We start from the raw sequence: 24,562 nt of genomic DNA, 5'->3' as shown, positions 1-24,562 counted from the left end.
TTCCAGAGTCTGATTAAAGATTTAATTTACTCAAAACAAATTTAATAAATATTCATTTAAAAGCTACATTTATTTTAGTTCATTTTGCAATGTTCCCCTTCTAGCCTGAAAGTTAATACAGTAGAAATATATCTGTCCAGGAGCATTTAGTATTCTATTAAGAGAAGGCAGCACAATGAATGGGACAAATGTTCTCCTCTCTTTCAGGCTAGACTATCTTAAATGGTAATGTTTAATTTTCACCTTTTACAGCAATCAAGCTGACTTTTCTAAAGTAAAGTGCAGGCAGAATAGCTGTTGCATAGCAACAGATCTACATGGTCTAAACTGCCTTAGTTTCAACAAAGAATCAGCTACGTGATGTGCATATACATCCATCAGATATGAAGAATTTTTATATGAATATATTTACTTTTGGTCCAGTAAAACAATAACAAGAGTGTAAATGCTTGGAACAATAGTACAATTCATTTCAGGTCAAGCATTTTTTGTTATGAGAAATATACAAAACCTCACAAATTTAATATACAAGTCAGTACCCATGCAGTAAATAAATGTCCAGTTCATACAAACAGATTCTTCTAAATGGTACAAATATTACACTGGATCCAGAATTCCATACAAACATTAATACATGATTCGTCAGCCATGTTGACTTGAATTAGAATTATTTCAAATGGGCTGCAGAAAGGCCACGCCTCTGTACAATTGTGCAAAATCTGCAAAACATTTGCAATCCAAAATGCATTAAAAAAACTTCAAAACAAATAAACAGAGAGACACTCCTCCTTTCCTGCCTTCATCCCAACAGCAAAGATAATTACCAATAAACATCTGAGCTCTTAAAGTTTAAGTACATTCACTGAGCTGTACAGGCAACAGTCTAAAGCTGGTTCAGTGAACAACTCATGGTAAGGACTACTAACAGGTGCTTTTCCATTTGCCATAAGTATTATCAAACCGTGTCATGACTCTTAACTTCTGCAGCAAAACATTAAAAAGCAGCACAAATATTTTGTCATGCTCTGTTCACTTTTCATAAACACTAAGCTGGTAAAGGATAAATGCATGATTCAGGATTTTCCCCCTCCAGGCCCATTCCAAGGCATGTGCATAAAGTCTAAGCAAATGCTTCGCTCCTGTTCCCTGGGTTGTTTCACATGTAGCTGAAATCTTATGTAAGTTTAAAACATTTTAATTGGTTTGTGAACTCAACACAAGCTGGAGACATCCTTTCCTCTTCAAAAGCAAAACAGAGGCTTTTTAGTTGTCACTAGTTTTTCAGATTATGTTCTTGACCTTGTTAATATCACATTTTTCCCTGCATACAAAATGTTGAATTTAACAGGTTAGGAAACAAGTAGGAGACTAGTCGAAAAATCCTATTTACTCCCTCTCTGCCACCTGGGAGTTGACAAAGTGTTTCAGATGGAAAGCATTATGTCGGAATCCTTTTCTTTAGTTACTTTTTTTGGACAAGTTAAACATCCTTAACAAGCATGGTCGAAGTCTGATTGCTGTCATTGCAAAAAGCTACACATGAACCTGATACCATCAGTGCCAAAGCAATCATACTATTAATAATAAAGAACCAACAATAAAATTAAGGGGGGATAACATACAATTTGGTCTTAATTAAAAATACAAAAACAAAAACACTAATTTGCACTGATGAAAAACCTGTACTATAGCTCTCTTACAAACCAGCTTTTAAAAAGCATGGGATAGTTAATACCTGAACTTTTGATAACTGAACTTGTGTCAGTGATTTTTTTTTGTTTGTCCTTATTTATTTATCGAATGCTTGTCTGTTTTCATCAAAACTCAGCGATAATCACTGCATTACCTTTTTGTCTGTCACTTAAGAAAATTCCTAGAGTTTTTCATTAAATATAAAAAAATGTTTTATTTTCCACACAATCAAAATAATACCTGAACTCCAAAAATGTAATGCAACACTGGAATTATATAGTATAAAATTACATTTTTAAAGAGGTCAACTGACCTTCAGTCACAAAACCTTGATCCTCTAGAGCTTTCATTTTGAAGCTCACCATCTTCCAAAATGTATTTTTAAATATATTTTTATTTATTAAAAACCATGTTCATTTGTTTTGCACAAACTAAACACAAGCTGAGCATTGGTAGCATAAAAATATACAAATTCCCATTGAAGACAATGGGATCATGGACCACGTAAGGTTTACTTCACACAGCCGAGTAACATTAAAATATAATTTACCAGACCTCCCAAATATTGATAGAAAAACTACTTTATGCACTGAGTAAAGGATTGGAATGTAGCAAATTGACAAAAAAGACGACACTTATACATGCGTTTCAATGTATGAATGGGTGTGTGCTAAAGAGGCTATAAGTGCATCTACTTCAGAAGAGCCATTTACAGGGTCCCTTGGGGTACTGTTTTGACAAATATCCAAGAAGAGATCAAGGTACATTTGTTTCCATTCTTGAAAGTCTTTAGATGTCAAATCTGGATTATTGAGAACCTTATCTATAATGGCTACCTCTCCTTCTCTGGCCTGCAAAAGAAAAAAGAACAGACAGCGATAAATTACTAGCAAGAGTATCTCATATAAATGATGAGCAACTTAACAAAAGGGCAAGCACATGTAAGACACAAAGGCATTAGAAAGAGGGGGGCATAGTGTGCCATTGATTTTAAGCCTCTTGAGATCTACTTAAAAATGATGTCATACATGGGTCAGGGTGTTGGACATCACTTGGGCTGCAGGGCTTCCCTTCTTATTACCCCTTGATCTGTTATATAAAAACAAAACCCTGGCTATTTACTATTAGCTGCTTTAGTTTCTAAGAAAATGTTTCACACTGTGAAGTGCCATCTGTTGACTTTTCTTGATTTCATAAGAAATACTGTTAGTGTGTGGGATGCAAACAGATGGCCTGACATCAATCAGTTCAGGGAGGCTTTTCAGCTGTGCTCCTCACCTTGGCATCTCAGCACTACATGTGAAAAATTAAGCAAGGATGTTTTAATTAGATAACTGCTCTTCATTAAAGATCATAAATACATCTAGTAGACCCGATGCTCTGGCCCTTCCCACTGTAAAGGATATGTCTACACTGATTCGCAGTATGGGTAGACAGGTTTGCAACAGCTTGAGATGAGCGAGCCTGCTAAAGATATCAATGTAGACCTTGCACCACTGGTGGTGGCTCAGGCTAGCTGCCTGAGCTTAGACCCAGGGGTTCAGGCAGGCTTGGACTTGAGCGGCTAGACCAAACCACAACATCCACACTGCTATTTTTAGCATGCTAGTTGGAGCTGAGCTAGCATGAGTCTGTCTACTGGCTCTGGGAATCACACCTCCCAGCTGCAGTGTAGACATACTCATAGGGGCCAGAACCTGGCTGGATCTCCTCCTCAAGTTCAGAGCCAGAAGAGCCCACTTGTACCCTATTCCCCTGCTGTCTGGGGTGCACATGGGTGGAGAAGGTGTGTGGCTGCTCTGTGCTATGCTCTTAACAATCCCTGGCTGGTGAAGGTCTCTTGAGGGGCCATACCCAGCAGGTGTAGATCAGAGCCAGCTTCAGGCTCCCTTGCAGTCACTCCACTCTACTGCAATCAAGGGCAGCTGGATGCAACAGAGTCAAGCCTTAATAATACAATTAGCACGCAGGTTTAAGCATGAGACCTTTCCTATAGTAGTGATCTGTTCATCAACAACTTCTCCTTTACTGTTTATTCCTACAGGAAGCTTCATGGTCCCCACTGCTAACTTATCTGTTCCATGATAACTGTATACATATGCTAAACCTTTCATCCATTTTGGTGAGGGTGATGGGTGTAGTTAAAAAAACAGCCTGCTCTGTCTTTCGCCTGATACACTTGGAAGAGTCATGGTACCAAGAAGTAGTACATTTAAAATGTTATTAACATGTATAAAGTGATCTTCATGTTGAGAGTGCTTTGCAAACAATAGCTTTTTGATGTTCCCCAGAGTAGTCGCATATTCATTTTTGAGATAGGGAAACTGAGCCAAAGGTTAACGTCAAAGCTGAGATTAGAACACAGGAACTCCTGCTTTCCAGACCTGTGCTTGTAGTACCGCACTGTGCTTCCCTGGTGCTGTATTAATAACTCATGGGTACGCTGTACCTCCTTACTACTGCTCAGTGAACTTGCACCTTCCAGGAGGAAGGACGGCCTTGTGATTAAGGCACAGGACAGGAAGTACAGCCTTGTGATTAAGTACAAAAACCTTGGTTCTGTTTCTGGCTCTTTCCCAGACTTCCTATGTGAGACTTTGGGAAAGCCACTTAAAAGCCTTACTTCCGATTCTGCAAAGTGTTCCATATACGTTTAACCTTACATACCCCGAGTAGTGCTATTGCCTTAAATGGGATGACACTCACTGTGAGTAAAGTAAATCCTCTGTGTAAGTCTTTGCAGGATCCGGGTCATATAGAATGTTTAAGTGCCTCTCAGGGAGGTTGGAAGACTTAATTCATTAATGTTAGTAAAGCACTCTGAGACGAAAGCTGCTACCAAAGGCCAATGTATTTAGTATCTAGCGGCTTAAAATGTAGTAAGTTAAATTTAATATAGATAACTGGGCCTCAAGGAAGATCCAGCATAAGAGTATCTATTGCTTACTGTGCTTTAAAGGAACATCCCTGATGTAATCTGGAATAGCATGCACTGCGATAACTTTCTGATGATTAAGGGAGTAGACAAGGTGGTTAAAATTTCAAAATACAAATGCTCTGTCTTAAATATAGGGCCATTATTACAATATTTGTATGTATCATTACTGCCATTTATTTCATAAATCTTTGTACAATCTTCAGGCAGAAAACAAATGTTCAGTTCTTTTCTAGACAAGCTTAGTAATCATAGAGCAGCAACATTTTAAATAAAACTGCCACTTTCCAAATGATTGACTTTAATTAAGCTTACTCTCAGGTAATGATATAGCACGTTTATCTTGGTAAATGAAAATGTTTTGGGGAAAAAGGGGGATTAATACCTCTTCTGAAAATTTCAGATCAAATCATGTTTAACTCGGTAGGGGAGGAGCTCACAGAGATTTTATCTATTGAGAAATAAAACAGATTTCTCCCCCCCGGACACTTTTCCTCAGCTTTGAGAACAGTATTTTCCCATGTCTCTCTTTTGTTCTTTTCACACACAATTTTCAGACTGCCTTCCAGCTGAGTATAGTTAATCTTTGAATACAATATAATAAGATCCAACTCTTTGGTGGGATTTCCCCCACCTTCTACTATCTCACCTTTAAAGTGCTTTTCAGAATTCGCAGTTGGTGCAGTTTTTCATTGACTACTGGATCGCTACATCTTTTTATAAAAAACTTCTTGTACTCCAGCTTGGTGGAAATCCGGTATTCTCCTAAAGGCGACAGACTGGCCTGCTCCAAGGCTCTGTACCAATCTTGCAAGGAGTCTTCTGGCTTTTCTTCTACAGTTTCAGCTTTAAAAAACCAGGAAAAAAAAAAAACCAAGAGAAAGGAACAGTGTATAATTAACATGGTTATTAAAAACCCATAAAAGCCTCCCTAAAAGCAGTATTTTTAACAAATCCAGAAAAGGATCATTTCACATATAGCGAGAGTATTCCACATCTGCCAAAATCTGCCCCCCCTCAAAAGTATTGCAAGTCAAACATTGCCTAAAGCTATTTTTCTCTCTAATTATTGCTTAAGTAAATCACTTCTAGATACGGTACTTTTCAAGTGAAACAAAAGCAAAACTTTTGACAATACAAAGCTTTCTACAAAGCAGAAAAAAAAGATTACAGGGTATAAGTTTACTGTCATAATAGACACGTAATTACAAATAACCATCATAGTTAATTCATAAGCTATTGCAAGAAATGGAAGCAATAGGAGCCGCCTACGAAAAGAGAAGGAACTTCAGGTGAGAGATCCGACTGAAAAATAATCAGGGGAAGGAGGCTTAACATTGTCTTGGGGTTTTTCCCCCCCTTTAGGGGAATACAAAAAGGGTTCTCAAAAACAAAGTAAAGATGTGCTTCAGTTCAGGAGGCGGCATTTCCCCTACGATTGTGTGTGTGTGTGTGTGTGGGGGGGCTGTTTCTGTTTTGCTTCTTCAACTGACATTACATTTTCTCTCTCTTTTGTCCCTATTCATGCACATGTGAAAAAAGTAATTTATGAGGTCACCTGTACTATCCTTTGTGCGACAGTAATTCCTTGAGGTTCCGCTTAAATTGGGGCCCTGTTGGGTTAGGAATTGTGCAAAGAGTAAGAGACAGCCCGTGCCTGCACTTGTAGTCTAAGCAGACCAGACACAGACGGGCGGGAGAAAGGATGAGCTATTCATTTTGCCTCACTGATTCTCCTGCACATATTGTTTAAAACAAATATGGCCTGTGAAAGCACTAAACGCTAAGACGGCATTAGAGAGAGAGAGAGAGAGAGAGAGAGAGGAGACCTCATTTCTTCCCCGTCAGTAGTGCATGTTTTCCTACCCCAACCTAACCTGCCAATCTCCTCAACCTGCTTCTGAAAGAGCCACTTGTCGAAGTGAGATGGCCATTCAGACTTAAGCACATGCCTGACTTTAAGCACACAAGTTAAGTGCCTTAAATGTGAGCATTCACATGCTTAAGTACCCTGATGAACTGGGGCTTCCGCCTCCATGTATACTCAGACATTAGCTTTCCTACCAACACTACTGACAAGGATGCTAACTGGTGCAAATGGTGACCTCAGCTTTCTGGGGGGCAGACACATGCCAACCACAAACTGGACTGAGACCAACTACTCATTTCACAGAGGCCAAACAAACATCAGACAGTCTAGTAACTACTCACCTGGGTCAGTTTCAAACAGGGAAGCTAGAGAGAAAAAAAACTCTGTCTCCCAGAATAATACTTACATTTATATAACGCCTTACATGCTCTAAACACTTTACAATCATTAATATCAGCAGAAATCCTCAGAGACATGCAGTCCTTTGACTCTTCTGTACATTTCTGTAATCTAATAGTAATTTGTAAAGCACACATTTTGTTTTAAATGTCCTATAGGTGAGGAAGGATTACAGCTCTTCAACTGAGAGAGAGGTTGTGGCTTTGAAAAGAGCCTTTGGGTTGTTGCGTGTTCTTTCCCTAGATCCTCTTACTATATAATATGCTGCTGGGAGACAGTCACTGATTTAATCACATGTGTGTGTAGGCAACATTTAAAGACAAATCAAAATGACAAGATGCCATCGTCTTTTTTTTCTTTTCTGTTATAAAGACTGTTATTGTTAAAATAAAAGGAAAGGACTAAATAAGTGAATATTAATACACTGGCTCAAATCCTTTGTGTTCTTGATTTTTTCTGCTTTTTTAGAAATGTCGCTAGGCTGCAATTTTAGAATTTCCATGAGACATTACAATGAATAGGAACATTAGTACGGTCCATGTATTCATGTCTGTTTGCATCTTCCAATGTGTAATTCTATCGATTTAAGGTGCTATCTTAATGGTATCTGAGTGATTTACAAAGAAATCTGGATAAAGCTAGCTAAATCTGACAGCGGATTATTTTGTCTGTTTCTCCCTTCCTTTTATCCCTTGTTATATAAAAAGTGCATCTTTCTCCATCTCTTTCCTCCAGCAACAATTTTTGTTTCATAGGACCATGCTTTCTCCTCATGGGTGGTTAGTAGTTATTATGGGGAAACTATGCTGAAGAGATGAGTTTTTATAATTTAGCCTGAAGCTGTCCAGATTCAATGGCATGTTAATCTCTTGTGGCATGGTGTTCTGGGCCCAGCCACTGAGAAATCTCTCAACCCTATCATGCATTTCACAAGTTACTGAAAATCCCAGCTTTCCCAATGAGCAATTAAGAGGCAGTCCTTGAAACAGTTTAGGCTTAACCCATTTAGGGTTTTGAATAAGAAGAGCAGCACCTTAAATTCATCTAAAAAAAGAACACGAGTACTTGTGGCACCTTAGAGACTAACACATTTATTTGAATATAAGCTTTAGTGGGCTACAGCCCACTTCACTGGAAGCATGGAATGGAACATATAGTAAGAAGATATATATATATATATCTGTATACACACATACAGATAACATGAAAAGGTGGAAGTAGCCATACCAACTGTAAGAGGCTAATTCATTAAGATCAGCAGGAGAAAAAAAACTTTTGTAGTGATAATCAAGATGGCCCATTTAGACAGTTGACAAGGTGTGAGGATACTTAACATGGGGAAATAGATTCAATATGTGTAATGACCCAGCCACTCCCAGTCTCTGTTCAAACCCAAGTTAATGGTATCTAGTATGTATATTAATTCAAGCTCAGCACTTTCTCGTTGGAGTCTGTTTTTGAAGCTTTTCTGTTGCAAAATTGCCACCTTTAAGTCTGTTACTGAGTAGCCAGAGAGGTTGAAGTGTTCTCCTACCGGTTTTTGAATGTTATGATTCCTGATGTCAGATTTGTGTCCATTTATTCTTTTGTGTAGAGACTGTCCAGTTTGGGTTTGAATAGAGACTGGGAATGGCTGGGTCATTACACATATTGAATCTATTTCCCCATGTTAAGTATCCTCACACCTTCTTGTCAACTGTCTAAATGGGCCATCTTGATTATCACTACAAAAGTTTTTTTCTCCTGCTGATAATAGCTCACCTTAATTAATTAGCCTTTTACTGTTGATATGGCTACCTCCAGCTTTTCATGTTCTCTGTATGTATATATGTATCTTCTTACTACATCTTCCATTCTATGCATCTGATAAAGTGGGCTGTAGCCCACGAAAGCTTATGCTCAAATAAATTTGTTAGTCTCTAACGTGCCACCAGTACTCCTGTTCTTTTTGCGGATACAGACTAACACGGCTGCTACTCTGAAACCTTAAATTCATCTGTAACTCTGCAGTTCCAAAAAGCACAGGTGAAGTATTTTCATCAGCCTGTATTACTAAGTAGTCCATCTGCCACTGTCAACATCAACTGAAGCTCTTCAGGGCAGTCACATTCATGCTAAGATAAAGAATTATGCAGTAATTGAACCTAGAAGCCATCAACGAATCTGTGAAAAGGGCCTGAGGGGAAACTTGGGCAAGAGAATTTCCATTTGCGGTAACCAGATCAATGATTTAAGATGGGGGGAACATCTTGGCTGGATGGAAAATGGTATATTTGGTAGCAGATGCTATTCTGATATTGGCAGCAATGAAGAGTCCAGAAGGCCCCCGTTTGCACCCCATCCTGACAACTGGCAGACATATGTACTCAAAAGATAGTGCTATGGTGTTAGCCAATTCTTTGAAATATTTCCCCTCTATCCACATACCTCACCTCCATCTTGCTTGAGGTTATCTTCATCCAGGCACTGATATCACTTAGTCATCTGCATTTGGGAGTAGGGCCGGGGCTTTGGTGTGAAGGATTGAGCAGTGAGGAAAAGAGAGCCAGTGAGGTGGCTCTGAGCATTTAGGATTCGCTCTGCATTTAGGCCCCTTTGTTAGTGATGTCAGATACCTTTGCAGAGGCTACAACATCACCTTGTTCCAGTGGAATGCTCCTGCACCCTGGGAAATGATAAAGACGACAGCACTGCTCTTAGTGACTGGAGCTGCCCCTCAATCAGCTCATGTGGGGGAGTGAGACTATTCACTTAATAACTTCATTTTAAAGCTTCACCCCAAATAGGTAAATGCTGGTGAAACCTTTAGCTAACTGGCTAACATCCAGAGCTTTAAAGATGAATTACAAATATTTGCTTTTTTAAATACCTAAATCATGCTAAAGTTTCCAAAGACTTTAAAAAATACAAGTTGTGAAGGAATGGATTCTCTTTCCCTGTTATTCCATGACAAAGGGGCAAAGGATGAGGGACAAGAGTGACAGTTCATGGACAGTTAAATATTAACATGGAGGTCCAAGTACCAACACATATGTGATTGAAGCCATTTATCCCTCTGTGGGTTCCTAAAAGAAAAGTTCCTGAGGGAGGATAGGCAGAACTCCCTATTCTCCTTCACTTCCTTTCCTGAGGGCAACCACCATCATGGTAACATCCATGTGGTAGCAGTTGTCATGCTGTTGTAGATGTTTGTTGTTTGTTTGCTGTAACTCCGTACTAACCTCTTGCACGATGTGAATTTGGGTATGAGTGGAAGATTGTCCTCTTCCCCACTCAGCTATGTCCTTTCCCTTCTATTTCTTTTTTGTCTCCATGGCAGGTGTGGTTCTCTGGAACTGTGGTGGGCGCTGGGAGTTTACTCTTGGAATTGGTTCCTATGATTAGATGCTCCTGATCTCACAGATTGAGACACAGAGTATTTCTAAACTGCAGTGAGACACCTGCGGATGGCCCATGCCAGCTGATTCTGGCACACGGGGCTCTGGCTGTCGGGCTGTTTAATTGTGGTGTAGACATTTGGGCTCAGGCTGCCGCCCAAGCTCTGGGACCCTCCTAACCCCTCAGGGTCCTAGAGCCTGGGCTCCAGCCCAAAGGTCTACACCACAATTAAACAGCCCTTTGGCCCGAGTTCTGTGAGCCTGAGTCAGCTGACATGGGCCAGCTACAGATTTTTAATTGCAGTGTAGATATACCCTAAAGGACATGGTATCCTAAAAGCATCATGATTTGAGATTAAATTAAGAGTGTCTAAACTAGCTCATGGTTTGATCTAAGCTAGCTCATGGTTAAGTGACTGGGTTAGTAATACATCCATTTGCCAATGGAAGGCCTCAGGGTGGGCTGTAGCTGTCTGATACGTTGCACTAGCATTACAGTTTCTTTAAGGAAGAATCAGGCCTCAAGGGATACCTGATTCAGATACAGAACAGATTCTGGAGGAGGGCTGTAGGCCTAGAGGGATTCACAGACTAATTTTAGAATGGCATCACAAACATTAGGTTGTTATTCATTATTCTGAGTTGGCTCCTGAGTCCCAGACTGTGTTTCTTTAGCCACCTGGCTCCTGTGAAAGAAATGGTTTTAGGATTTCCATACATTGCTGCAGGTAAGAGTCCCTAATCTGGAACATGGATTGTTATTCCTGGCCGCATCCATTTCTTGAGCAGCTTTTTCACTTGGGTATAGAACAGCCCCCTATGTACTTTGCGGCACACTAGGCCTAAATTCTATAGCGAGGTCTCCAATTGCTATACCACAGTGGCACCAAAGTCTGTGACAATGAAATTTCTGCTGGAGATTCAAGTATATTCAACATCAGACATTTTTTATTTAATTAAATGTGAAACTGAATAATACACGCAGCACAGAAGCCATTGCATTATTTTGATATTCATCTTTCAATTTTGGAAGGTTTCTGACATGTATTTTACACTGCCTCTGAATTTACAAAGATGCCATAAACATTTTATCAGGAAGGGAAGATGGAGGTTTTTTGCAGCTAATGAGGAGAAAGTTGCGGCTTTTGGTACCACATTAAGGGATGAGAAATGATTTGAGTTAAAGACATGCAGATGCACTTTGGGATTTTGGCAGCGCAATCCCATTTGTGAGTGATCTGAGTTTTGTGGGTTGGTGAGAGTTAACTAGTTTCCTGACCCAGAAATCCTTGTCAATAACCATATTCCTCTTTACATTATTTTCCCCAGTATATCCAAGATCAATAGGTAGAACATTAGCTGGATATTGCTATTAAAATGGTCAGAGTGAACTAGTTACCATTGCTGATATATACATAGTGGTATTAGGTTTCAGACATAACTCTTCATTGAGTTGAACAGGAGCAGTCCAGACCACTGAGAAGAATTACTGTCTGTTTGCAGGCTCAGGAAGACAACACTGAATTAGTGAATTCAGAAGGTTTCATATTCAATCCTATGGGTTAGAGCATGATTCTGTGGCAGGGGTTAGATGTTATAGACAGAATCACAGAAAACACAGAGCCCTCAGCATAGATTTCTCATCACCCTTCTAATCTTAGTCTCTAAAGGTTTGTTATCTTCTTCAGAAGCTTTCCATATTATTATTATTATATCAGCAGAGGTGTCTTACCCCTTCCATTAGTCCTCTTCCACTAAAGGGTTCATGCCACTACAGACCTGTGAAGCTTTTGCAGTTAAGAAAGGTACCAGAAGAACTACAGATTACATCCAACGCTATTAGCACACACATCATCTGTGAAAAGGTAACACAACACCATCAGCCCTCAACCTTGTCACCCACCAGACCGAGTGTGCAGGTGTTTCAAGGACCTACAGTCCTCCTTTTGAGGCTTGCAGGCTTTTAAGACCTGCTCATCATATTTCTGCTGTTCTTCCCAATGTCACTAAGATTCCTCTCCTCATCTTTAAGTTTCCTCTTTCCTTTTGGGTTGCCAGCCATCTGAGCATATCTTCAGTATTTTGGGGAAAGAGAGCTTCTGCAGTTTGGTGAGGTCATCAAGGCAGTTGCCTCTTCCCATTTCCTTTTTGTGGCTGCATCCCTTTTCTCAATTCTCCTCCACCTGTCTTCTATCCTCCAGGCTCACTATGTTGTTTTCTTCTTCAAATAATTAAATGTTTTGCTTTGCTAACTTTACTACTTGGTTACATGCTTCATCCAGCTATTCAGCGCCTCACACGCTTAGCCACTACTCACCTGTAGTTAATTAAAGATGCACTTGAACAAAATTACCACCTTCTGAAAACCCTGAGAAAGTTGAGCTATAGCCTTACTGGTTTCTATGTCAGAGAGTGAGCAAGGTGAAAATGATCGAACTGAAATCCCTGTGCTTTACTGAAATCTAAACTCCTATTTTCATTCCTTTTAATGAGGTCACACTCTCTGGCTGAGAAACCAGCTCAGCTGAGCTTTCCCAGGATCATGGGGAGGTAATTTTATTAAAAAAAGGCATTAATTACATTATTAAACAGCTACCTTCCCCCCAGAAATCTCACATGATTTGCTTTGAACTTTACAGCAAAGCCTTGGCAGTTCATCTTTAGCACCTGGAAACTAACTTCATGAAAAGTTTTAAGACCTTTTCGTGGCTGCTAGTGAGTGCCATGCCAGGGACAAGGGTTGGTTTCTGGCCACAGGTAAGTGGACAGGTTGGGAGTATGAGATAAAGGAAGTCCTGACCCTCCCTCCTCCCCCATGCAAAAATCTCCCCTCCTTCCTTGTTTGCCTTCTTGACACTGAGGGCATGTCCACACTAAAAGGTGTTTGCTGACCACGTGTTAGCTAACACATGGTAACTAACATGAAGTAAAATCCTAGTGCAGACAAAGCACTTTGTAGCTGTCACATGTGTTAGCAGGTTGAGATAAACACTAGGTGCCTGGATTTAGCTAATACATAGTAAGCAAACATGTGAACTTCTAATGAAGACAAGGCCTAACACATGACCTGGTCCCCTTATTCAAAATTCCCAAACCCTTACTCAGTCGGTCAGCCAGCAGAAGCGTCAGAATGTCAGGCTTGGAGTAGGGCAGGACCAGTATGAATAAGGCAAGCGGAAAAAGAACATGGAGGCAGGTGAGCAGGGTGAGGTAGCATTCTGCTTGGGAGCATCTTCTGGTGCTCAACAAAAGAAGGGCTGAGGGAAAAAGGTAGGGAAATGGGAGGGATCTCATTATGTTTAGAGAAGGGAGAGCAAGAAGGCCTAAGGAGAGAGAAGGTGGGCTTTGGCTGGGTTGGATGGATGGGAAGAGCCACTGAAGAGAAGTAACCTATTCTTCAGATTCTCAGTGCAAAATACCAGAGTACCATAAATTCTTCAGTGCTCTAAGGGTTAATGTTCATGTGACAGGGATCCTAAGATAAGTCTACATTACACAAAGGGGGAAAAATCAAAGTGTATAATTCAAAGAAATGGGAATTTAAATAGTTTCTACATCTATTTAGATAGAAGACTGGTGGACAAAACTGAATATTTTCTCTTTCTCTCTCTCTCTTGATTTAGCCTAAGGGCATGTCTATACTGCAATAAAACACCTGTGGCTGGCCAATGTCAGCTGACTCAGGCTCACAGGGCTCAGGCTGTGGGGCTATCAAATTGCAGTGTAGATGTTCACGCTTGGGCAGAAGCCAAGGGGGAGGGCCCAGAGCTTAGGTTCCAGCCTGATCCTGAATGTCTACACTACAATTTCATAGCACCGGAAAGCTAAGTCAGCCGCAGGTGTTTTGATGCAGTGTAGTCATACCCTAAACCAAAAGAAGAGAACCACTCAAACCAGCAGAAGGTAAAATTTTTCATCTGCACATGAAGTCACCTCTCTGAGGCACGTTTATAAAGGAAGCCATAGTTAGATGGAAAATCAGCTCATAGTAGGAGAGCAGTGTAGTTCCCACGGGTGATTACTGAGAAAAGAACAATTGGCACAGTGTTTAAGTACAGCACAGAGTAGGCAGGAGATAAAATGTGATGCAATTCTGGTCTGCATGGAAACCAAAGGCTAATCAGCTGGTCAGCATGATTTAGGACAGATTCCTCTATTAAAGTGCAAAAGGAAACCTATATCACTTATCACCTCCTTCTCTGTACTTACAGTAAAATAAAGGTCTGAATGTTATTTTGTTTCTTAAAATGAACCCTTTTTCAAAGGTAAATGCAAGCTGTGTTAATCTCTGGGCTTCTTTTGAAATTCTGCGGATCACTTTCCTTTGCGTCTTCCCTCCCTTTTTGCCTTCTACCTCTCCTGCCCTCTCTGTTTCTTGCAATCCCCTTCCTTTTTGTTCTTCTTTCAAAGTAGTAGGATGCTAATATCTAAACTGCATTGTTAAATATATTCACCTAAATTTGGGTCATTGCTGATTACGTACTCTATGTATCTTATGACTTTTAAAACAAAACTTGTATTTTTGGACAATATAAGCACTGGACCCAGATGTAAGGACACTTTTTTCTTAACCTGTGTATTATACAATGTTTTAACATTAGAGCTCCCACTAAGTCAGTCAGCAACACAGAGGTGATGGAGTGCTTCAGAGAGGCCTGTGTACGGGGAAGGGGGTGGGGGATAGAAAAGAGTTTCCTAGAAGTCTCCCTGAATTAGGGGAGGGATGCCCTTAAAAACGAGCTGACATACACATTTCCAGAGTAAGTGTTAGCAGCTGGAGAATCAGAGGACAGGAGTATTAAGGTAACAGGCTACACCACTGCCTCCTGTACAGAGGAAGTGTATCTGGGAGATTTATATCCATGTCCTATTTATGCCTGTTATGTAACCTTCAAGACACAGAGGAAATTGTCGAGGAAGTCTGCACAGCAGAGCTGTGTACACTCCTGTATACTGATTTACACTCATCATCTGAGACCTAGGGCCCAATTTTCCTCTTTTTGTTGGTGAAATTGGTTCCTTGAAATAAAAGGAGCTATAAAACTGATGTAAATAAGGGGAGAACCAGACTCCTAGTCTGTGTAGGGTCTGAGGTATATTAAGCATATTGAAGTTGCCCCTTACAGGCCTCAGCCCCATTGTGATAGGCACAGTACAAGCACATACCAATATGATCCCTGCTCTGAAGGGCATACATTCTCAGGCTATTTAACTTCCAGTGCTCATGATCCATCAGCTCAGGCATTAATGCCAGAAGTGACCTTTATGATCACCTAATCTGACCTCCTGCACATTGCAAGCCACGGAACCAAACCCACACCACCCCTGTAATAGATCCATAGCCTCTGGCTGAGTTAGTGAAGTCCTCAAATCATGATTTAAAGATTTCAAATTCCAGAGAATCCAACATTTGCTCCAGTTTAAACCAACAAGTGACTCATGTCCCACGCTGCAGAGGAAAGCAAGCACCCCACAGGGTTTCTGCCAGTCTGACCCGGTGATCAGTTAGACCCTGAGCATGTTGGAAAGACCCTCCAGCCAGACTCCTGGAAAAGAATTCTCTGTAATAACTCAGAGCCCTCCCCATCTAGTGTCTCATCACTGGCCACTGGTGAAATTTGCTACTAGCAGTCACAGATGGACCACACGCCACTGTAGGCAGTCTCCTCATACCATCCCCTCCATAAATTTACCAAGCTCAGTCTTGAAGCCAGTTAAGTGTTTTGCCCCCACTGCTCCCATTAGAAGGATGTTCCAGAACTTCACTTAAGTATGACTGTACTAGTGAGTGCAAAAAGTGCATAGAAAAAATAAAATTTAAATAAAAATAAAATAATTCCTAACAGTAACAGGAAACTGATGATTAGAAGCAGAATTTGTTGGCAATGACAAATATTTATAAATATAACCTTTAATATTTGGTTTAAGTGCTTTACTTACATTATCTTCCATATGGAAATGTCAATTTAATTTTTATTTGCTGCTTTTTATTTTTTAGTGCCTCACTGGGAAAATTTTACATAATGAAAGAGGCTCTCTTGTCAATTTCCTATTTCTTTTCTATGCTACATGCGGAAATTAGTGTTTAATTTTGATGCAAACCGTTAAAGTGAAATAAACATTGCATTCACCATTACCATTTTCCCTGCAAGCTTCCTCTCATTCTCCTCAGTTCAGGGACAAAGTAAAACCATGCCACCCGGAAAGACAGTTGAAGTATTCAGGGGACAGTGCAACTGGAGAGACAGTTTGTGTCACTGTATAGATGGGGGCACTGTGACTTTTAAATGGATAATGATTTCCCCATGGATTAGTCCAGCAGCAATCATTTGGAAGCAAGTATTTCTTCAGCAAAACATTATTTTCATAAACCTAAACTGTAAGGGCACACGATGTTGCAAAAGGTTAAATGACAAATGGTAGGGACAGTTGGACATAGCTACATTACTCATCAGTCCAATTTGAGCAAAACTCACTCTTGTACAATAGCAATATCTGTCAAGGTTTATAGGGTTGGTACCTAACTAAGTTTGAATAGAGTACATATTCCTAGTACATCACCTGTTCACAGAGAACAGGAACACTACTCCACAGGATAGTAAATGTCATATTGGTATGCTTTACTTTGCTGGATACTACAACACACAGGGTGAAATTTCCAAAAGCGTTTAAGTCCAATTTTCATAAGTGTCTAAGTCACTTAGGAGCCTCAATTCCATTTTCAAAAGTGTCTTAGGCACTTCTGAAAATTGGACTTAAGCGCTTTTGAAAATTTTACTCATAGGTTTTATTTAGAACATGTCATACATGCCAATGTTCTTGCAGATTTCTTGATAAATGCATTAATTAGACCTCAGACTAATGAATCCGTAGCTTAATTTACATTTTATTTATTTAAGACATGACATTGCAAGATGTAAAGCTTGTCAGCTGCTGAATGCCCTCAACACCACTGTAGTCTGTTCTCGTCTAAGCACCACCTAGGACTGGGCCCTTTTTTTTAGCACCTTTGGTAACAAAACCTAAAATAACGACAACAAAAATTTAACAGCAATATACTCTTTACCACAGATTTCTTATGCAATTAAATGTCCAGATGCTGAATAAACTTTTGAACATGGAACGTGTGCACTTTATTAAAAAAACTTTCTCCCACAATTGGTACCATAATCATGATGGAAGAGACATCTGTCCCATATCCATTAGGAAGAATACGTGTGTGCATTCCCACAGGAAAAGGGAGTAACAGAGTTTATGGACAAAGGGTATGCAGAGGCAAATCTGGGTAATTTGCCAATGAGTAATATAGATTTTTTTTATTAAGCAGAAAATAATACCTTTAAAAACCCTAACCTAATGAATAAATCAACTGTCTTCATTAAAGAAACGTTAACTGCCATTTTCCAAACTTTATTTTAAGGCATACAGAAAAAATATTTGACAAATGTGTATGCAATTAATGTCACGGGCTGCTAATTGCAGCCCTTCGGAATCCCTCTCAAAAATGGTAATGCTCATTCAATACAATCTGTGATAGGAAAAAATGAAGCTTGAGTTATAATGCACAGTGCGGCAGATATATTAGCTCCTTCTGGCCTTTGGCAAAAAAAAGTAAATGAGCCATCAGTGGAACCCAAAATGGCAGCCAAAGGACATTTTAGATTCTTATCTTGGCTTCTGGTAGTCTAATTCATTTCCAAAACATTTAATTTCTAACTGATTCTGGAGTTTAATGACAGGATGCAAAGGACTGGTTCAGGTTGCAGGGCATTCCATCAAGGTTTTAACAATAAATCTTTCAGGTTGCAGAATCTTTATGCACTTAGCACTGATTTATCGACACTGGCAGAAGCAAGTATTTCAAAGGCAACATTATATAAAGAGATGAATTCTGCCTTTGTCAAGTGTTGGAAAGAGCAGTAAATTATATTTAAAAATCAATTCCTAAGGATACGCGAGTAATAAAAACATGGTGGGTTTATCTGTTTGGTCAACAGGCAAAAAACTGTATCAATGTACAATTTTGTAAACAACAAGTAACACTGGGCATACTTTGCTATAATAGGCATGTTCAATTTCTTGATTGCTAACAATTAAAAATGTCAAAATCATGTTGTTAAATATATAGATTGACTTGTGAGAGGCCCATTAATGTTAAATTGAAACACAATATGCATACTGATGAATATCCAACTAGCACATATGTCATAGTATACTGGATTTTTATTTTATAAAATTAATATTAAAACTATTATAGCTTTGTTACTGCTGTAAGCAGAGATGCAATTTTATCCACTGCACAATTCTTACTTGTGAGGAAAAAAGCATAGTCTACTTATATATAAAAGGGAAATATTTATATATAACTATATATATATAACTATATATATATATATATATATATAATTTTATTGGTATTAACAGAACGCAATACCATACATTTAGCCAGCAGAAAGAAAACATTTCAAAATACATTTTTAAAAGTATCTCTCCATAAGATAATATGAAATATCAAGTAATTAGCATTGACATTATTACAATACACCCGTAGCCAAATATATAAAGGAAAATCCACATTCTAATCACAGAGATAGAGGCAAACATTAACTCACAGGGGAGCCAGAACATAATGATAAATAACAATATTGGAATCTACTTTGAGTGACATCCAAACAAATACTGGCCCCAAAACAACCCCATGGAGTGCGAGTTCTATACAGAGAATACTTGATGCCTGTTCTGTGAGGCAGCATCACTCACATGTAAGTCCTAGAAGATAAAGAGGATTTGTAGATTGTATCTGCGGAGTCTAATAAATCCCAGCATGAGGTATCTTCTCCATCACCGTCATCCAAATCAGTTTCAGTGTGCCCTCTGATAATTCAGTATAAATCATTAAACATATATTAAGTCTCCAAATAGTCTGTACACACCTTGACTTGGAAGAATACACTTAATTTAGTATGATACAGCAAGTTAACTCTTTCACTTAAGTGAAGTACACTTAAATTATATTAGCTTTCTCTGCTTTGCCTGAATGAAGTCACTGAAGTCAATAAAAACAACAGGATTTTATAGTTACCATAGCTGATCCCTCTTTAATTCCTTGAAGTCTGCAGAACACAACTGTGTGTCATCAGAGCCCTTCCCCTGCCATGACCCTCTTCCCCTTCTGTTCTCCTATGCAGGGGGCAGTATTTTCTGCAACTGCGCTCCACGTAGACAGGATATGATTTTGTGCCTAGTCCCATTGTGGAAAGGATGCATTCTTCAAAAGACTGGTAATAGGTCTGCCCCTTTAACACTTTCCTGGAGTCCCCATATCCAGACATTTGGTTGTCTATGCTTTAAAATGTCTGTTCTTTTATAAACATCAAAGTTATTCAAGAAGAATTAAACTTTCTGAATGGAGGCCATTAGGTTGCTTGCAAGAGGCTGAAGTTGAGTCTCCGTCGTGCCAATTCTCTCCGATCTAAATTCTCTAATCATTAGTTTATCAATCTGAGTCCAATCAGTTCAGTGCCAAGAGAAGTGGATCCGATTTGGCATGGAGAGGTTCTATCAACTCTCGCAGTGTATTAGCCTAATATGATAAAGCAGTGATACAATATGATGAAAGAACTGTGACGTGCCATTATTTCCATATCATATTAGTATATTAGAAATATCATGCAATCTTGATACAAGAGAAAATAGCAAATATGGCAAGATTTTCATAAAGTTTTAGCACTACAGTGCTTTTCTTGTCTGCATGCACGTGTGAGCACAAGGACATGGCACTGTTTTGGTTTTATACTATGATCCTTCAGAAATTTCAGTTTCTGGTGCACACAAGCTATGTAGGAGTGTGCAGTTTTGCATTTTCAATTTGCATTGACACTTTAAAAAAACGGAATGAAGACCAATTAAAAGAAGATCAAATAATCTAATGTATATCTACTTCCTCAGTGTAGTCTGTTTTAACCTGGATTAGCCCATTTGGCAAGCACTGGGAGAGGTCATGGGAGTGAGGGTGGAGGAGAGGGGGATCCACCTCAACCCCCTTGAATGTACAGGGCATACACAAACATGTCCTACCAACAGCTAATTATGAAAGAGCAGAAGTGGTGACATGAGATCTGGCTCATTTCACTCTCCCAACTGGAGACCCAGTATTGTGAAGTTATGAGTGGAAGATCAGAAATAGGGACAGGCCATTTCATTTTACCTAACTTTTGAACAATTGATGTTAGTGTGGGGTTCAAACATCATCACACTCCTGAAACTTATTGGGTCTGTGCTCTTAGAGGGGAAAATACTAGCATATAGTAAAATTATATAAATAGGGTTAAAACAGCTGCTTCTGAAGCCAGGCTGGCATAAATAGATATGTCTATTTTACTATATGCTGTATGTATTTTTATACACACATACATATACACACATATATACATATACAAACAAGTTTTGCTTTTTAAATTTAATCACTCTGGGAAAGGGCCCCTGGATTTAAACTACACAGAATAAAAAGGTTTGTGAATATAATCTAGCTTTACTAATATAGCCAAAATGTAATTTAATTGGTGAGGTTCACCCATCCCTTTTCAGGGAGAATTTTTTTCTCCAAAAGAGAACACCTAGGATGGGAAGAGGAGACAAGATCAGGAAGTTCTGCTTTTACACTTCAGCGTACAGCAGATCACCAGGGTTGAATTAACAGAAAAGAGCTACTACTCCAACAATGGAAGAGAGATATTAACACAAATCCTGGATGGAAAGAATGATAGGCCCATTTAGTTCATCCCCAGTCTTCTCAAAGAAAAAAAGTGTCTCCCAATAGGTATAAAACTGAAATGCTATGGGGCTCACATGGAGCTGCATTCTATCTTTAAATTCTTTGATAGTACTATTTCACAACTAGCAATTGTGCAAGCTATACTGTATGCCAAAGCGGAGGAGGAGTGGGGGGAGGAGAACAGCTCATATAACAATAACCTGAGTACTGAAGTCTATAGGAGTTCTTACATAATCTATTGTCTAAAATAAGGAACACTTATCCTGCTGCAACTGCAAGTAGTAAAAAAAAGATTTCAAAACTTGCATGACTAACAATCCATTTTGATCAGGTGTATTAAACCAGAATCCACTTTACTTCTGCACACAACAGGCTGATCTTGTTTGTTTTTTTTTTGAGGGGGAAGGTTGCTTGAGTGGGGAGTGAGTGGGACAGAAAATGGAAACTCCTCAGACTTCCATAAGAGTCTGAGGAGTCTGCTGTTTCCGTATTGCACCATCATTTCTGAAATCTCACATAACTGGGTTCAGGATGTCAACTGGGGTATCAAAGGAGAATTCTCCTTCATTCTCCTGACATTTTACCGGAAATAAGTTGACTCTTTGGACTTTGCGAAATACAGCAGGATTCACTTACATTACAATAAGGCTGCATTAACTACTGGATATCTAAAATCAGTTCTTTTATGTACCCTAAGTAAGATGGCTGGGAAATCCAACATGCTTTTATAGGAGGGCCTTCCATGTTGACTGTGTCCCCCTTTTTGACTGGCAGAGTGCACCATGGCCTTCTCTGGTTGGTGGCACTGGCAGAAGACATTTTTATGAAGCTAGAATTCAATTACGTTTTCGATTAGAAGGTGACAAATTCCTCAAAGAACTTTTAGCAAGAAATTCCTATGAAGAGGCTATTCAGTAATGTTTTTACAAGAATTGTGGTAATACCATCATTAAATGGTAAGTTCCTTTTTTGTCATGCTTTAGATCTACTATCACAGTTCCATTATTAGTTCTTCACAGTGTACTATTACAGAAGTGTGAATATACTGCAGTACTATTTACTCATTGGCTGTTTAAAGGCAAACAAAATGAAAACTCATTTTTATAATTATTAAGCATGCTTGGGGGCTAAATAATTTATTTTACTACTTTACAGTAATTGCCTTTAAAATCACAACAGATGCCAGTGTGTAACCCCATATTAATAAGAAATATTGTGCTAACTGCATTATGAAGTGTTCATAAATATCAGCTTTTTATGGCAGGCACTGTATGATGATATCATAGAATCATAGAATATCAGGGTTGGAAGGGACCTCAGGAGGTCATCTAGTCCAACCCCCTGCTCAAAGCAGGACCAATCCCCAACTAAATCATCCCAGCCAGGGCTTTGTCAAGCCTGACCTTAAAAATATCTAAGGAAGGAGATTCCACCACCTTCCTAGGTAACGCATTCCAGTGTTTCACCACCCTCCTAGTGAAAAAGTTTTTCCTAATATCCAACCTAAACCTCCCCCACTGCAACTGGAGACCATTACTCCTTGTTCTGTCATCAGCTACCACTGAGAATAGTCTAGATCCATCCTCTTTGGAACCCCCTTTCAGGTAGTTGAAAGCAGCTATCAAATCCCCCCCCATTCTTCTCTTCCGCAGACTAAACAATCCCAGTTCCCTCAGCCTCTCCTCATAACTCATGTGTTCCAGTCCCCTAATCATTTTTGTTATATTAAAGCAGGACCAATCCCCAACTAAATCATCCCAGCCAGGGCTTTGTCAAGCCTGACCTTAAAAATACCTAAGGAAGGAGATTCCACCACCTCCCTAGGTAACGCATTCCAGTGTTTCACCACCCTCCTAGTGAAAAAGTTTTTCCTAATATCCAACCTAAACCGCTCCCACTGCAACTTGAGACCATTACTCCTTGTTCTGTCATCAGCTACCACTGAGAACAGTCTAGATCCATCCTCTTTGGAACCTCCTTTCAGGTAGTTGAAAGCAGCTATCAAATCCCCCCTCATTGTTCTCTTCTGAAGACTAAACATCCCCAGTTCCCTCAGCCTCTCCTCATAAGTCATGTGTTCCAGTCCCCTAATCATTTTTGTTGCCCTCCGCTGGACTCTTTCAAATTTTTCCACATCCTTCTTGTAGTGTGGGACCCAAAACTGGACACAGTACTCCAGATGAGGCCTCACCAATGTTGAATAGAGGGGAACGATCATGTCCCTCGATCTGCTGGCAATGCCCCAACACATACATCCCAAAATGCCATTGGCCTTTTTGGCAACAAGGGCACACTGTTGACTCATATCCAGCTTCTCGTCCACTGTAACCCCCAGGTCCTTTTCTGCAGAACTGCCACTGAGCCATTCGGTCCCTAGTCTGTAGCGGTGCATGGGATTCTTCCGTCCTAAGTCGGAAGAATCACTTCACCCTTTTTCAAACAGAAATTTACTTCTTTTCTTCCTCTAGCCCCGGAGAGTTATTCTAGCTAGGGAGTGGGGTGGTGGGAGATAGGTTGCTTAATTTTCTTTTTGCAAATCATTCACAAACTGACTCTGTATTCTTTTTTTCATAGCATTTGCCAAATAATTTAAACAAAGACGTTTCAACCTATAAGTTCTTTCTATGTGAACAGTTCACTTTGGTTATTGCTATTTGTGGTGTGTGACTGATCACCTAAGTCACATGTTATTGCTTCTGTTGCCTTGCAAGAGGTCAGCTTGTCAGAAACAGGAGATCAAACGACACACAATGGACAAGAACTTTTTGTTCGAATAAACATGAGATTTGCAAACATTTTGACAATTAAACCAGCTGTAGTTCACATATAACAATTAATATACTCCGATGAGAGACAGTGAATTGATCTGATCATATTTATTCATCAATTATTAAAACAGTTCTAAGGGCAAATGATTCCTCTAAAGTGATTACACAACCAAAACTGCTTGCTAGAAATCTTTGAAGATCCCTACAACTACTGGAAAAATGTAAGAAACATGTGGTAGTGATGTATTTGGGCCAGTTCGCAGGAGTTGGAGGTCCGGTCCATATCAAAAGTGGCTGCGCGAGAATGAAGACACAGGATTGTATACGAACCCAGTGAATAAGACAGAAGGAATTTTCAGTCAGGTCCCTTAAATAGTTGGGAACGTCACAAATTTTCCAAGAATGACAACAAAAAAGAAAGCAGAAGGTGAGCAGAAGATTTCCACCTGTGGGAATTGATTGGGAGTCACACTCAATAAGGGAGCTTACTGAGACATCAGATTTTAAAATGACTTCAGTACACAGAGTTCTAAATGAAGGGAGGGATGTAGAAGGTGAAAGCCATCATGCAGATTGCCTCTCTTTTCCCCTGTGAGAGTTGCACACAGAAATGAGGGCACACCAGCAGTCATTAATGAGCAGCTATCTTGAGAGAAGCCTCACTTTGATGTGATTTTTAACAAAACGCATAATACATTACTGCAGTCTTCTGGGAGCACATCTTTCAAATGCAGATGTTATGTATTT

The 24,562-nt window shown here is 39.5% G+C and overlaps 1 protein-coding gene across 5 annotated transcripts in view; it reads right to left on the bottom strand.

Annotated features, from left to right (window-relative positions):
* Positions 1 to 1,086: 1,086 nt before the first annotated feature.
* Positions 1,087 to 24,562, bottom strand: part of CNKSR2 (connector enhancer of kinase suppressor of Ras 2) — a 379,302-nt gene continuing 355,826 nt past the window's right edge. For 4 of the 5 annotated variants that reach the window (XM_007070479.3, XM_027832677.3, XM_037901599.2 and 1 more), the window contains 2 exons: positions 5,277 to 5,473; positions 1,087 to 2,543 (listed from right to left, as the gene is read on the bottom strand). In XM_007070479.3, the coding sequence (XP_007070541.1) occupies positions 2,328 to 2,543; positions 5,277 to 5,473 (413 nt within the window). In that variant the 3' untranslated portion in view covers positions 1,087 to 2,327. Of the gene's footprint in view, positions 2,544 to 5,276; positions 5,474 to 17,179; positions 19,857 to 24,562 lie in introns of those variants that run through there. The other variant, XM_037901608.2, reaches the window with a different exon arrangement.

This window comes from Chelonia mydas, chromosome 1 (assembly GCF_015237465.2).
Source record: "Chelonia mydas isolate rCheMyd1 chromosome 1, rCheMyd1.pri.v2, whole genome shotgun sequence".
Classification (NCBI taxonomy): domain Eukaryota; kingdom Metazoa; phylum Chordata; order Testudines; family Cheloniidae; genus Chelonia; species Chelonia mydas.
Note: the sequence above shows the minus strand (reverse complement) of the source record. Positions and strands in the feature narration are given on the sequence as shown.